Source organism: Tachysurus fulvidraco, chromosome 14 (assembly GCF_022655615.1).
Source record: "Tachysurus fulvidraco isolate hzauxx_2018 chromosome 14, HZAU_PFXX_2.0, whole genome shotgun sequence".
Classification (NCBI taxonomy): Eukaryota; Metazoa; Chordata; class Actinopteri; order Siluriformes; family Bagridae; genus Tachysurus; species Tachysurus fulvidraco.
Window position 1 is genome coordinate 6,395,676 of NC_062531.1, and position 16,454 is coordinate 6,412,129.

The 16,454-nt window shown below is 37.7% G+C and overlaps 1 protein-coding gene across 7 annotated transcripts in view; it reads left to right on the forward strand.

Annotated features, from left to right (window-relative positions):
* The window catches only part of fnbp1a (formin binding protein 1a), a 30,876-nt gene extending 14,619 nt beyond the window's left edge, over positions 1 to 16,257 (forward strand). For 2 of the 7 annotated variants that reach the window (XM_047800364.1, XM_047800367.1), the window contains 10 exons: positions 687 to 815; positions 918 to 1,064; positions 3,815 to 3,994; positions 5,153 to 5,335; positions 7,168 to 7,188; positions 8,409 to 8,518; positions 8,731 to 8,863; positions 9,458 to 9,585; positions 10,177 to 10,316; positions 11,008 to 11,595. In XM_047800364.1, the coding sequence (XP_047656320.1) occupies positions 687 to 815; positions 918 to 1,064; positions 3,815 to 3,994; positions 5,153 to 5,335; positions 7,168 to 7,188; positions 8,409 to 8,518; positions 8,731 to 8,863; positions 9,458 to 9,585; positions 10,177 to 10,316; positions 11,008 to 11,186 (1,350 nt within the window). In that variant the 3' untranslated portion in view covers positions 11,187 to 11,595. The other 5 variants (XM_047800369.1, XM_047800365.1, XM_047800366.1 and 2 more) reach the window with 4 other exon arrangements.
* The last annotated feature ends 197 nt before the right edge of the window (positions 16,258 to 16,454 follow it).

Sequence of the window (16,454 nt, forward strand, 5' to 3'; positions counted from 1 at the left end):
ACAGCTGGTGTAAATATAGTAATCTCTAATATAGTCCTGCTGTTGCCTTGCTTGTTAGCACCATTAGCCTCGCACAGCTAAAGTGTAAAACTAACTACATTTGAAGTAAGGGGAATGTTTAGTCTTTTTTTTTTATTTTAAGCTTTCCTTTTAATTAACGTGGACTGCTGGAACATTTTGCTTTGTAAAATAGCCTTGTTGCTCAAAATAGGCTGCATGAAATAATGTGATACTGTTTTTTTTTTCTTTGAGCTGGTGGTTTTGTGTCTGGCGCGTTAAAGTGTTTCCAGTTTCCAAACATTTGGACAGATCTGTGGATGGAGGCCCATGAAAGACGTCTCTTTCTTTGCAGCTGCACTGGTCTTGTCTGGTAGATCAGCATCGGTCCATATTTTTACGCTGTAATGGAAGTCATATGTGCTGTTGGATACCAGTGTACTGTACATGTTTTTCCTTTGTTTGTTTGTATTTTTATGTACTATTATTTATTTATGTACTACTATTATAACTTTATGTTTTTATTTTTGTACTATATGTGGCTCTTTATTTTATCTTACAGAGTGATCCTGAAATGGCGCAAATGATGCTGGGATTTTTGTGTGAACCATTCTATAGCACTTTACTCACTCTTCTCTCTTCTCTCTTCTCTCTCTCTCTCTCTCTCTCTCTCTCTCTCTCTCTCTCAGGCTAAACAGCAGGCTCAAATAAGGCATCAAATAGCTGATGACAGTAAGAACGAGTATTTGTCCTACCTGCAGAAGTTTAATAAAGACCAACACGAACATTACTACACACTTATCCCCCACATCTTTCAGGTAAGACATCACAGATCCTTAAGTGGATCTTAAGAGTATTTTTTTTTGACTCTACAGTATCTACCAAAAGCCTCTAAGAGGAGCTGTCCTGTTGTATTACAGAGGATCCAGGAGATGGAGGAGAGACGGATTGAGAGAATAGGGGAGAGTATGCGGTGCTACGCTGAGGTGGAACGCAAAGTTCTGCCCATAGTTAATAAGTGTCTGGATGGTATGACCAAGGCAGCTGAGTCCATCGAGCCCAAAATGGTATGTGGACAGTCATTCCTCTATTTATGGAATCATTAAGCTACTGGAAAGTATGGCTTTTTGAATACAGGACTGCAAAGACCAATACTGAGTTAATACTGGTCAAAAACTTTTGATCCATTTTCTATAACGGCAGCTCTGACAGTTGTTTCAGCTGCAAGACAAATCCCATTTATTATTATATAAAAATATAAAATATTTTAATGCACATGATCTAATACAGTATTTTTTCTACAAAAAAAATAGAGAACCTTTTTTATTAATGAGTTTTGTTTTTTTACTTGAATTATATGATTTCTTTTGAGACATATTTTATTCAACATTTTATTTTATGGAAGTATATTTCTATTGATTCTATATTGGAGGACATTTTGTAAGTGTCATATTTTCTCAATAAACTGAATGTTTTAGTATTATTAAGTTTAAGAGGAACAAAAGAAAAGAGATTGGTGAGGAAACACTGGTTTATAACATGTTTATAATGTAAGTAAATAAGGAACAGGAACTAATTTGTTTAATTGATGTTCCTCAGCATTAAATGTAACTTGTGGATAAAAAGTATGATATCCTCTTTTAAAATTGTTGAAAACCTGCTGTGATAAGAGTAATGCTTTGTGACATGGGACTATAGTGGAAAACGTTGCTTTGCTTCAAATCAGACCACCTCACACCTGTCATTGGTGATTTCCTATTAGCAGCACTCCCTGTTTTTTGTTCACCTCTAAAATTAAGCAATGAAAGAATGAAGGTCAGTTTTGGTTTTTCACATAAAACGTCTAGTTTTAAGACGAATCTACAAGCCATGTAGGAATGATGCAGTATATTAAAACAATTGATTAGCAAAGGTTTCAGCAGTAATATTAAGGATGCAGGAATTTCTTCAAAGTTTCACTTTGTTCAACGACAGGACATAAGAAATCTAAATTTAGCAGACATATTAATAATTTATCACAGAAAAGTGCTGACTTCATTACTCTAAATGCTCCTGCCCCACTTTGAAGATAATGAGTAATGATCATGATGCCCAGGGTTTTAACAGCTGTGGCTAGCAGCCATGGAGATGATGTGTATTTGGTGTGTGTGTGTGTGTGTGTGTGTGTGTGTGTGTGTGTGTGTGTGTGTGTGTGTGTGTGTGTGTGTGTGTGTGTGTGTGTGTGTGTGTGTGTTGAGCTAAATCCTGAACTTTCACTCACGTGACTGTGGTGTCACAGATGGAGAAGGGCCACATTGGAGCACTAATTGACTCACTTTCTCCACAGATTTAAAGTGGCTTATAGACTGTGATTGGACATAAGCTCCTATGTGACTCATGGTTGCACCTTTCGTTCAGATTTAGAAGCTCAGACCTAAACACACTCCACACACAACACACTACCTTTTTTCTTAGTATCAGATTGTAAACGTGAAGGATTTTTCTGGACTGAGATTTCCACCATGCATAGATCTTATATATCGGTTTGTGTTTGTTGAAGTCTAAATATGTACATATATATTGCATTTTAATGCATATACTGTATTGCCTGAAATCTGACTTGACTCACCTTCATGTGAGGCAGGGGTGTCAAACTCTGGTGTAATTATATTTGGCCCGCGAGATACTACAAATGACAGAATGCCTTTCCACTGTATTGATGCGTAGTCATGAACAGCAAGTGCCCCTCATTCTCTGTTGACAGTCGTTAACAACTATGTTACAGTCACATCGGGCAAGTTAATTCCCCCTCCACAAAAATGGCCAAACGAAAGATGGACAATAGGAGCTTTCAAGACAGGAGGGAGGCAGATTATCTGTTCACGAATATAAAGGACAGACCTGTTTGTCTTGTATGCTAAAGGAGCTAACGTGTCTGTAACGGAAAAGTATAACATAAGAAGACACTATGAAACGAAATATTATGAGAAGTATAAGGACCTGGACGTAAAGCAGAAGCTCCAGAAGGCGGAGGAGATGAAAAAAGTCTGGTTTCCCAGCAGACTATGTTCATGAAAGCAAAATCAAAAAGCGAAGCTGCTGTAAAGCTTTATTGTGGCAGCAGAGATTGCAAAATCTGCCCTTTAATGAGGGAGAGTTTGTCAAAAAGTGTATGGTCAAAGTTTGCGACATGAACACCACTGATGTGTCTTTTATTTCAAATTTAATTTCTTATGTGTTTGTAATATCAAGCTCTGGTTTTTCCAAATCCTGTGTTTAAACAAAACTAAAGTTTGTTTCCATATGAAAAATGTTGAACATTACATATCAGTTGCAGTTAATTTTTCAATAAATATTCAGTTTGGCCTGTGACTTTCTCTCAGTTTTATATTTTGGCCCACTGTGACTTTGAGTTTGACACCCCTGATGTGAGGTCTCTGTATCTTGAGTGCATCAAAAAATGTTTATTGTAGAGATTTCATAGCAATACAAATCCTCGTTATATTGGATTTGAGGCCAAAATTGTACACTGTAAACTGTATAAAATCAATGCTATTTAACAAAAAGTAGTCTGTAGTCAAATACATAGACTGTTTATTATGCTGTCAATCAACATTTTATGACTTTCCTCAGTAAAGATTTTATATTTTCCATCATATGAATGTACGTATCATACAATATTTACCTGATATCAGATTATTTTCATAATCAAATATAATTTATTTTATGCCCTGTAGACTCTTTATCTCGTAGACTGTAATCTTTTTTCTTTTCTTTTTATCTTTTTATCAAATCTAAAATGTCTTTGTTTCTGACCATCTTCTGTTTTCACCCTCAGGACACCAAGCAGGTGGTAGAGACATACAAATCAGGCTTCGAACCTCCAGGCGATGTAGAGTTTGAGGACTACAGCGTATCTATGAAGAGAGCCGTGTCCGAGTCTAGCTTCCTGAACGCACGCGGAGAAAGTCGGCGCAGGAGCCGGAGCAAGCTGTGGCCTTTAATTAAGAGGAATAAGGTACAGGGAATGGCTGAAGGTCTTGGTGTTTGGGTTCTGTGGAGGTGTAGAAGTGATGCAGACCCAAAGCCAGAAGCTGAATGAACCATTTGCTTTGTTAAAGGAGGAGAAAATTGTAAATTTAGTTTCAACTATTGACTCCTTGAGCAGTTCAATGAATAAAACTGTCATAAAGTCACAAAGGGCAGCTTATGAGATGTGTTAGTTGCACAAAACAACAGAAGTTTAAAAAAAGGTCCTGCGTAGCCACTTAGAGAAATGCTTCTATTGTTAATAGCAGTTTTTTTTTTCTTTTAAAAGAAAATATTGTTAAAGTGAAATTGGCACATCCATCGATTCTTTCCGGTCTCTTAAAGCTCTTACAGTAACTTTAGTAAGCATCTGTTTGGAAAATGTCTCCATCTGGTGAAAGAAAGTTAACACATCACCAGTCCTCTCAAATTCACCACACTACACATTCACTCATACAGCACTTTACTGAAATAAAATCTATTACAAGCATATAGAGTGAATGAAAATGAAACCTCCTACAGTTTCCCTTTCTGACACCTTACATCAAAAATAAATCTTTTATGAAAGATAAATAAATATAAAAATAAATCTTACAGTTAAAATATTATTTATACCACTAGCATGTTAAAAATACATTTAATTATTTTAATGAATGAAATTCATTTATTTAATTTTTTTATTTTTATTTTATTTTTCCTAAATAATTGTATTTTTTTAAAGTTGTTTAATTAAATGTATTAATATTTTAATTTAAAATATAGTATCTTTAACAACATTTTAAACATTTTCAACATTCATTTTTATCATTGTATTAAAACAAATAGTCTGTATTGTTAGTATTTATTTGAAATTGAAATTAATACATTTTTATCTGGCTGAGAAATTCTTCTCTTATATACCTTTATGGCATATTGGCTTAACGTGACATTTGTTGGCGTTCGACAGACTGGTAGTTGTTCATGAAAACACTTGAAATAAGCACAGCTCATGTTATTGCACTCTGACGTTTTTGTTAGCGCTCATACTGTCAGCTTGTTGCTGGGTTTATATAGTGCTTCTCTCTGTCCTTATGTCTCCATCTCTCTCCTCCTGTGTTTCTGCATGGCTCCATCTGTGACTGTGGCTTCATCGCTCTGTCACGTGCAGCTTATGTCATTGTTAGCGTCGCCCCGTCAACCCCCTCCCCCTCCCCCCACGTCGCCCTCCCCAGAAGGCCTGGCCAACGGGCCGCACTCGCCCCCGCACAACAAGGAGCCACTCGGACAGCGCCTCAACGACTTCATGAGCTCCAAACACAAGATGCAGTGCCTGAGAAGCCTCAAGCGTGGGGTAAGGACCTGAGGGATAAATACCGTCACAAGTTCATTCAAAAATCGGTCATATCCCATTAAAAAATCCGTAGGCATAGACCTACACTCTAAATACACACACCTACACATCTCTAACTCTGCTCATCCGTGTCTTTATCTAGGCAGTCAATCCTATCTGCAGCATGATGCTTAAATTCATGCAGATACAATGAAAGAGCTTCAGTTGACATCAGAAGACATTTCAAGTCAACTTAAGAAGCTTTTATTTCATTTCAACCATACATAGCTATATACTATATATAGCAAGAGTACATGGTGGACCGTGGTGCTACAGTACATAGAACAAAAACAGACCAGAGTACATGTGTACATGAGTACCAGAGTAGATGTGCAGAAATACTGAAATGAACACTTAATATAATAGCAGCAGCAGTTATATGAGGTATTGTAATGAGTTTTGCAAAGCATCATGTAAACAGTTTGATATGGGTGGCGCTGTAAACATGGATGTACATTGGATGAGTGTGTGTGAGTTTGGTGCAGATCAGTGCAGTGCACACAGTTGAGTAGGATACCACATGGTGTCAAAAACAGAAATCTGAGCCTACACAAGCTTTAACTGCAACTCTCCAGCTTTAGACCTTTACTGTATCTGCATGATTTTATACATTGCACTGTTACCACATGATTAGCTGATTTGAGAATCGCATAAATGTGCAATTCGGGTAAACGGGTATTCCTAATAAAATGGACATCAAGGATGAATCGATGAATCAATGAAAGAGAATTTAATCTCCTGCTTCAAGATTTAAATTTAATGGAATTTATTCTCACTCATGAGTGAAATAATGATTCCTTTCACCATGCATCATTGGGGAAAGAAAAATGGTGTGTATTAGCTAGCCGTTTTTTTTTATAGTATTCAGAGCTGCCTGGTAGACAGGTAGGCTGCAGTAGGGTAGTTCAACAAATTCAACAAACCGAGACAGAAGATAATCCTTCCCTGATGTGCTACGTCAAATTAAACAGCATTTCTAATCTAGATGAAATTAAAGAAATTGGGGCATAGTAGTCTTTATTATCATCTCATATACATTACAGCACAAAGGACAAATTTATTCACATATCCCATCTGAGGAGGTTGGGGGAAGAGCCCGGGGCAGCTAGAATAGAGCATCACTGGAGGAGGGAGGGTTAAGGGCCTTGCTGAAGGGCCCAGAAGTGGCAGATTGACAGTGCTGGGGCTCGAACTCCGGTTTTCTGATCAACATTTCAGAGCCTTAAGCGCTTAAGCCAGCCATGCCCTATTTTCAGACTGGGGCATTAGACTGGGTAAGCATTTATTAGCTTGGTGGGCTAAAGATGCATATAATTATAAAAAAAAAATTCTGTATCATTTTTCCAGCCTTGGATTTGGTTTATATTTAAATGAGGCTACAGTAGTATGTGCAAGTGGTAAGTATTAACTACCGATTAAAACTGCAGTACAGTGATAATTATTATGTTGTTATAACCATAACAATGAAACAGCTGGTAATCTAAAATGTATAAATGAGTGCAGTTTGCAGTTTTAATAAAACAAAAAATTGCTGTTTGTAGTGAAGTTTATGATATACAGCTCACCGGTGTCTGCAGATGAAAAGTTAAAGAATATAAAGAGTTATTTATTAAAAGATTTCTTTTATTCGGATAGTTATACGATAGTCATAAATTAATGTATGCTATGATGCTAACAGAATCTGTGAGGATTTTTTTATCTGCTGCTGTGGGTTTCTGGTGATAAAAGGTTTAAGCCCTGAATTGATTTGAGTTTTTCTCTGTTGTGTTTTGTTTGCGTTCCTTCGTATGCAGCTTTCCCTGAAGTTGGTAAGTGTAAGTGTCTATTTCACCCGTCGTATCATTCTCTTCTAAAGCCTTTTTTTTCCCGTACAACTTTGGGTGAAACAATGCACTAGGAGATTTTCTTAGAGATATCTTAGAGCTGATGTAACAATTAGACTCGCTTGTGGATTATAGTAATTCTTACGCATGTTATAATGTGTTCATAGCAAGTGGACTTTACACAGGAAAAGGGTTCTTGGTGAGGCGAGGCGAGGCTTTTAAACATTTACAGCATTTAGCAGACCACCTTTGTTTTTTTTAATCTCATTTTTATACAACTGAACAATTGAGGGTTAAGGGCCTTGCTCATGGGCCCAGCAGTGGCAGCTTGGTGGACGTAGGAATCAAACGTACAACCTTCCGATTGGTAGCCCAACAAATTAACCACTAGGCTACCACATCCCATACCACATTTAATAAACACGCAGCCTTAGAAAACAAGAACTGGTTGATTATATGTATACTACTAATAAATATTTATTTACTTCATTTTCCTGAAGCTTGCTCTCAAATCTCAAATCAAATACCTTTAAAAACAAAGTAATGATAATAATCATAATAATGAATTATAGATCATTTTATTTATAAAGTTTAGATTATATCCAGCAGGTGGCAACACTGTATTATTACAGTGTATATTTATTTTATTCTCCTACTACAGAAAGCAACATTTTATCAATGACATGAGTTTAGATCTGAAACAAACAAACAGTTTGTTCCTGTTATCACTTACATTTCCTGAAAAGTAATAAGACCATAAATGCATTTTTCTCCATTCAAATATCTTCTGTTTTGTTGGGTGTCTTTGTTTTTTTAGCTTCATATGCATGTGAAAAGCATGTGGAAGTTTGTTGTACTCTAAGGCAAATTGACATGGATGCATCTAACTAAACCAGTTCCAAAGGATTTTTGTATTTTTTTGCATTATGTATTTTCCTTATACAGTAGTACCAAAAGCGGTTGTATCTAAAGACGTTTGCTGATGATGTACAGTATATTGTGGCTTCTAAATAGTAGAAGAACACCAACATAGCAAAAAGATACTTATGTATTCAGGCCAGCTTCTGTACTGTGTGTGTGTGTGTGTGTGTGTGTGTGTATGTGTGTGTGTGTGTGTGTGTGTGTGTGTGTGTGTGTGTGTGTGTGTGTGTGTGTGTGTGTGTGTGTGTGTGTGTGTGTGTGTGTGTGTGTGTGTGTGTGTGTGTGTTTAGGGAACAATCCAGGAGGATTACAGTCATTTACCCCCAGAGCAAAGACGAAAGAAACTGCAGGCCAAACTAAATGACATCAGCAAAGACATCCAGAAAGAGATGGATCAGAGGTATGTCCACACACACACACATACACACACACACACACACACACACACACACACACACACACACACACACACACACACACACACACACACACACACACAGGTTTAATTTGGAGCCATTAGTGAAAGTCCTAAGTTCCAGGAAAGTGTTATCCTAAAGATGATATTGTTTCAGCACCAGAGTCACATCATGTTTCTCTTCTCACTGACTGCAGGGACGCGCTGAATAAAATGAAGGAAGTGTACATTAAGAACCCACACATGGGCGACCCCAACAGTGTAGACCCACGTTTAGAAGAGGTGCGGCAGTGCATCGAGAAACTCCAGCTCGAGGCACACAAATATGAGGTGAGACTGACTCTCTCTCTCTCTCTCTCTCTCTCGTTCTCTCCCTCTCTCTCTATGTCATATTAAAAGATTTTTCATAGAATTGTACTGATTTTCTTTAATACAATATAAATTGGAACTAATTATTTTAAATTATACCAGAAGTTTTTAAAATCGAACTAAGCCTAGCTACTTTTAACTTTAAGAAACTTTCTATGAAGCTTCAGAAGTTCATTTTATGCATACAGATTGAATGTACAAATTATGCATACTTCCTGATATACTAGAAACTCTCACTTTGTGCTTTTCTTGCTGATTTAGTCCTTGATCTAGTGAACCAGTACGTTTCTGTATGTTGCTCTGGATAATAACGGCCTCTGTCATGTTTTACATGTAACGTAACATAGTATGATGTGACACTTTATGATGGAGTTTTATAGGAAAATAATCAGCTTTCCTGTAGAAAGAGTATTTCCATCACTGAATGTTTACCTCGTCACATCCAGTTTTATTCTTTACCTATTCCAGTTTTGTGTCTCCTGGTTGTGCTTCTTAATAATTGTTAGCGATGTAACAGGGTGGACTTCTGTCCGTGTTCTCCTCGTCTTCTCATAGACCTGGCTAACAGACGTGGAGAGGAAGCTGCTGGAGAAGGACAGCACACTGCGGAGACAAAGTGCCCCTTTTGATCCACAGGGCAACACGGGCAACGTTGCAAACAGCTGTGCCCAGAACAGAGAGAGGTATTCCAGAAGCACACACTCAAACACACACACATACACACGCTCATAAACACACACACACACACACACACACACACACACACACACACACACACACACACATGCATACATACTGTACATACATACACATACACACACACACACACACACACACACACACACATACATAAACACACACACACACACACACACACACACACATACATACATACTGTACATACATACATACATACATACATACACACACACACACACACACACACACACACACACACATACATAAACACGCACATATACACACACGCACACAAACACACACATATACAGTACAGTACAAATACACATACATACACACACACACACATGCCCACAAACACACACACACACAAATTCAAATTTATTTGTATAGCTTTTTTTAACAATGGACATTGTCTCATTGTCTCACACACAAACACACAGACATACACCCAAACACACCCACAAACACACCCACACACCCTGCCTGCCACCCTGTGGTATTCGGTCACCTCGCCCTTATTAACGTTGTATTCATTTGAACTGTTGTATGTATTACATGTCTTCTGTGCACAGTCCGGACGGCAGCTATACGGAAGACCCCAGCACAGAGACGGTGCAGTTCAAGTCTCGCAGCACCGAGTTCGACGATGAGTTTGACGATGAAGAACCTTTACCCACCATAGGAACATGCAAGGCTCTCTACCCTTTCGAAGGTAGTGGCAGAAATATCCTAGAGGATAGGGTACTCATTATTGGTGATTTAAGAAATGAATCTCTAAAAAGTCTTCAGAAAAGAAACATCTCTCATCACTACAGTCTTTTTACAAACCGTGCATGAACGTGTTGGCAGCTTAGTTCTAGTGGAGGGAAATCTTCCTGACATAACATCCAGAGACATTGTAGATAATTCTGTGCTTCTGATGTTGTGAAAGTCAGGTGTACATCTCTACTCTTGGCCTTATATTAATTGATGAGGATGAGGTTCCGTTTTGAGACTGGTTCCTCTCAAGGCCTTTTCATTACAGTATGTTGACTCAGGGAGTTTTCTCTGCGCTCAGTCTTGGAGCTTTTTTAGAATTTTTAAATTTCTGTAAAGCTGCTTTGAGACAATGTCATTGTTAAAGGGCTATGCAAATAAAATGAAATAAAATTGAATGTAATGTTAAAGTTAGTAAAATACAGTTGTAGCATTTCATCTGGACTAAGGCAGAATTTTGACGAGTGGCAAAGCACGCACCATTTTAAACAGCACAAACCTGTTATGCAGCTGTTTCTAACCACAAAATACTGAAAGAACTGTTACAGCTGCAGTAGCTATTGCCCTGGACATCTATTAGGTATGGTGTTGCTATGTATATTCGTAAAACACATCCTCTAACTTTCTTATCTCTTCTCCTGCCTTAGGTCAGAACGAGGGCACCATCCCCATGGCGGAAGGTGAGATGCTGTACGTAATCGAGGAGGACAAAGGTGACGGCTGGACTCGAGTGCGCAGAAACGAGGATGAGGAGGGATACGTGCCTACGTCCTACATCAAGCTCTGCTTCGACGCCAACTCCAAAGGTGCCATGACCTATATTTAAGCCACAGAGCTAAAACGGCATGCGTAGCATCAACGCCTTTCTCTGACTATTCCTGTCCCACTGGTCATTTTTATAGGCCAGGACGACGGCGTGCAATTTTCACTTTAGTCCATTTCTGCTTTTGAAGTTTTTTTTTGTTTTTTTGTTTTTTTGCATACAAGAATGCAAAAGAATGAGAGAGTAAAGGAGAGAGAGAGAGAGAGAGAGAGAGAGAGGTAGAGAGCTAAATGAAAAACCACCTCCATCCCATAGGACAGGAAGTGGACTGAAACTAAATGTGCAACATATCATGTAGCATATTAAACTATTTGCTGTTTACAAGGCTTCTTTATTTTGTATCTTTCTCTCTCTTTCTCTCTCTCTCTCTCTCTCTCTCTCTCTCTCTCTCTCTCTCTCTCTCTCCTCTCTCTCCCTCTCTCAGTGTGAACACGAAGAAAAAAAGGCTTTTTGTCCATAAGGATGAGAAGGCAATAGAGCCGCCATTGAGGCAGGCTAGTAGAAAACGCTGCTTAATCTACATTTCATATCATATATTTGGGTATTGTGGTTGTTTTTGTATAAAAAAAAAAATCCATGTATATTTATATGTCTGTCTATGGCTGAGCCACAGGTAATATTTCTTTCTTTAAATTTGATGACGAGATTGACGGTAAGCAATAAAGGTGTTTTGAGGCTTTAGTCAAATATCAGATTGTATTTAAAAAAAAATAGACATTTTCGATTTTTATCAGTTTCTGTACATCAGTGTTTAAACTCCTAAATTATATCACTGTAAATACTTTACGAGCGAGCATGAAAGAACAATGTCTAGTCTTAACGTTTACTCAGGTACTTATTTCTTTGTATTTGTTTAACTAATAAATATACAACACTTTTCCCCCGAGCAGTTAGATTCAAACTAAACGTGTATAACCATAAAAAGAACTACCTACAATACATGAATTCCTGCATGCTTTGAAATTTCGCTTTAAATAGCTTTATTTTCCATGATCTCTGTTTTGAGACAGCAGCCAATGTCATCTACAGTAGTGTAGTTAAAGAGATTAAGACGAAATCAGATATATAGTGTGATGAGAGAATACGAGTCCACGATCTCCATTTTGCATGCAGTTATTCTCACGCCTGGCAAGTCACACCAGCTGAAGACATTTCCATGAAGATTTAAATGAGGCAAAGAAAAAAAAAAAAAGCACATTGTGTGATTTCTGATGCTTATAGCTAATATTGTAATAATGTGACTGCAGCTGCTTCTGCATGCTTTTTTAACACATACAGGCTTTTCTGTCGCTGTAATATTAAAGCTCGTCTGTCCATTTTTTTTTCCTGTAAAGCAATAGCTGTAAATTCTGCCTCACTGCTTTATAGACTGATACAGCAGGAAATATTAACACTGACACTTTTTTGATCACCTGCTAGGTGATGAGTCGACGTATGCTCGAGAATGAATTTAGGAAAACGGCGAGGAAGTACTATCATAGGTTATAGCACTGTATTTTTGGAACAGTTAAGTGTAGACGTAATGGAGTATCAGACTCTCCCACCCAGGTGTGGTGCGCATCGTCCGGACCTCATAAGAAATCGCATAGTGATGTACGTATAAAGCTGCATTAGCAATAAATCCAGCTGTTGTAGATCCAACCGTCTCTTCTCATGGAGTCAACGCAGAACCCAGTCCGGTTCATAGAGCCATAGAACAGTTCTAAGATGTTAGATATCCGATACCTTGCATTCTGTGACGTACAGGAAGGTGAAAACATTTTGACTTTCATTGTATTGTACAGTTATTCTAAAGTCTCATCACCTGCTTGTGGGCAAATAAAAGTGTCTTATAGTCCAGTAATGATGGTATTCTAATGCTACATGTCTAACATCTTGTGTGATTTTTGTGTTTTTTATTTTATTTATTGCTTTTTTCTTTTTCTTTTTTTTTTTTTTTTGTTCTTTTTTTTGCAGATCCCTAAAAGCGTTTGGCTGGCACAGAAGTGGCAGGGCAAGCATCCTTGCATGAAACATCCTCCTCTTTAATGCGTAGTCAGAGAGGTGCTGTGTGAGGCCGTCTGACCGGCCGAGCCGTTCTTAACCCAAACTCTGAATGAATCTCTTCTTCTTCGCGCCGCAGGCAAAAAAAACTATTCATATAACTGTTCGGAAACTATTGTTTGAGATCTGTTTTGTTTCTTTGTTTGTTTTTAAATAACCCGTGTGTTAATGATTTGCAGAGCTTGCTTCTCGTATAAGCCTAGACTTCTCAGCCTTGTGTAGTAGCTGCTTGCTCTCTGACCGGAGCAATTAGATCTCAACTCTAGTCCTCAGAATCAGATACAGGACCGTGACGTGCTTCTAGTCAAGCTGGTCAAGCTTTTTATAATAGTCCGGATCCAGTAGCTGCCATCTTTCTGCTGGCCTGCAGAAGGTTTGGCCTGCTGAAAATTCCATAGGGATTTTTAAAAAAAAAAAAACGAAAATACTTGTCAGGCCAAAAATGATTGTGAAAAGCATTAATATATTATGGCAGGGGTTGAGTGGGTGGGTTAAGGGGTCGGGTGTTATTTTGAAAGGTATCTCATATCATGTACAATATGGTGTTTTTTGTGATTAAATCTGTTGAGTGAAGTGGTTGAAGCAGGCAGCTTTAGAGTTGCAGTCCTTCAGTCGGTCACTCTTTCTTCACAGAGATGAAAGCAGTGCAACCTCACTCATCACTCACTCATCACTCTTTCATCACTCACTCATCACTCATTCATCACTCACTCATCACTCATTTACTCACTCATGCTCACTTTCTTCCCTGTATTGTGTGTATACGATGCATCTCTCTGTCTCTGTCTCTCTCTGTCTCTCTCTGTCTCTCTCTCTGTCTCTCTCTGTCTGTCTAATAGTTCTTTAGCACCGGACACTGCTGTACCATACAATACAGTTACTAACACAAATCTGTTTTTCCGTGGATAGTTTCAACTGGGAGTTTTCTGGTGTTTAATAAGGAAAACACTTGCCATATAACTTCAATTAAATACTCTCGAAAAGCATGCGTCGCTGTCATTCGACCTACGATGACTTCTACAGTACTAAGCAAGTATGAGTCAGTTCCTGCAGTAATGGCAGTGAGCCACCATCGAGTAAAGGATGACAATATTTAATTTCAGTAAAAATTAAGAAAATGCTATTTTTCTTTGAGGCATTAAAATTCAACATATTCAGTGTAGGTGTTTAGTAAATAAGGAAACACGTGGTGGACATGTGGTGGACATGCTGTCAGAGGATAATAAATCAACAGCTCCAAGAGCGCTGACACTGGAGACTTCTTCCATAAGAAGTTAAAAAAGTTCTTATTCCATAGCAAGGATTATGTTTTATTCTTATTTAAGGGCAAGATTTGATTATATTTACTCTTAGATTAAGCTGAGCATCTGCCTTACAGGTCCATATGATTGAGTTGTTACTATAGAAATAAGTATGTATCAGGAGAAGTAAATTAATATAAACATGCATGTTGTTATAAAGAATCGACACTTTCTGCTTAATCAGAGTCGAGAATTCACTCAAACTTTGAAATTAGTGATCGTGATCGTATCACACTGTCTGTCTGGTGGAAAAGAGCTAATGTTCTTTGTGGTTTCCTGTCTCTTTCATCCTGTCTTCCTCTTCCTGTCTCTTACTTTTCCTCACTTTGAATCTGTTTCTTTTTTTCATCCATCTCTCCCTCTTCCATTGTTTCTTATTTTTACTTTTCCTCTCTCTCTCTCTCTCTCTCTCTCTCTCTTTCTCTTTCTCTCTGTCGGCTCAGTGGCCATGGCCATATCCGTGTGTCGTGTAGCTGTAGTGGTGCGTTCACTCGATGTTGATGATGTTCTCCAGCTGGTGCTGTGTTTCTGCGCATGCATGCTTGCCCCGTCTCTTTGTCTGTGCCAGTCTTAGGGGTCCAGCAAGTTCTTGCCTTCACTTCCTGACGGGCGAACTTGCTTCTTCAGTTGTGTTTGTGCCTGTGGTTTACTTTTTACTTATTTATTCATTATCTATATTTGAATTAAAAGGTTTTTAATTTCTGCCACTCGTGCATGGCCACTTGCTTCATGCTCCCTAAGTTCTTCTCTCTCTCTCTCCCTTTTGTTTACTTGTTCTATTTTTTATGAAAATTGAGATGCTTCTTTTGGCTCAACATCATTTTTCAGTAATTTTAGTTGATGTTAAAAACAAATATTTACCTCATTTTTGATGGATTTTGGGCTGCTGTTTGAATCAGCTCTGAATGACTAACATTGTGGTTTATCTCCATTTATAAAGAAAGAGTACTGCAGTATAGAGCTGCGAGTCTGATTGTGTGTGTGTGTGTGTGTGTGTGTGTGTGTGTGTGTGTGTGTGTGTGTGTGTGTGTGTGTGTGTGTGTGTGTGTGTGTGTTTTCTCTGTATTGTGCTTTGGATTTTCTGACTCTCTCTGTCCCTCAAGACATTCTCATAAACACCAAACTGCCAAGATATCAGAGCCTTGTAACATCAGTGTTGATCCCAGCTGCTCCCTGTTTATTAGTAATAATAGAGCTTAATTCTATTTCAATTTTCCAAACAGAACCATTGTAAAATGCATCACCTTTTTATGTGCAAATTAATCAAATTAAAGGCCGTTGTGAAATATGCTGCTGTGTGTCAACATTGAGTGTTCTATAAATCTTACTTATTAACAATAAATTATTAGGTTTAATACATATTTAAAATGATGTTCTGTATTTTTGCATTATATGTATACAAATATGTATGTAATGTTTTGCCAGTAGATGGCACCACGGGGCAAAGGTTGGTGTAGACAGACATCCAGTTTCAAGCTGCATAAAAAACAGATCAAATTCTGCTGGAAAAAATAATTACCATATATGGAAGTGCTTTAAAAACATCTAATGTATTTTTGTCATAATTATGAGAGTGAGACTTATGGAAGTGATAACAAGTTGGATTTGTTTTTGCAATACTAAGTTCTAACGAGATACAAAGTCTTAACTTCAAGATAGTAAGTCTATTATTTTATTCATAATGTCAACAAGTCAGAATTGATGAACAAAACTCATAACGTCTTATAATTTTAAGACACTCCATAATTATAAGTTTGTATACTAAAATTGATATCATACAATGATTTATAGATATACAGTATAATTGTTATAATTTTGAGATAATACAAAATAAGTATGATACCATACAATACTTTTGAGATACTATGTAATAATTATGAGATAACTATTAACTTGTAAAGAGAGGGTAATTATGATACCATGCCAT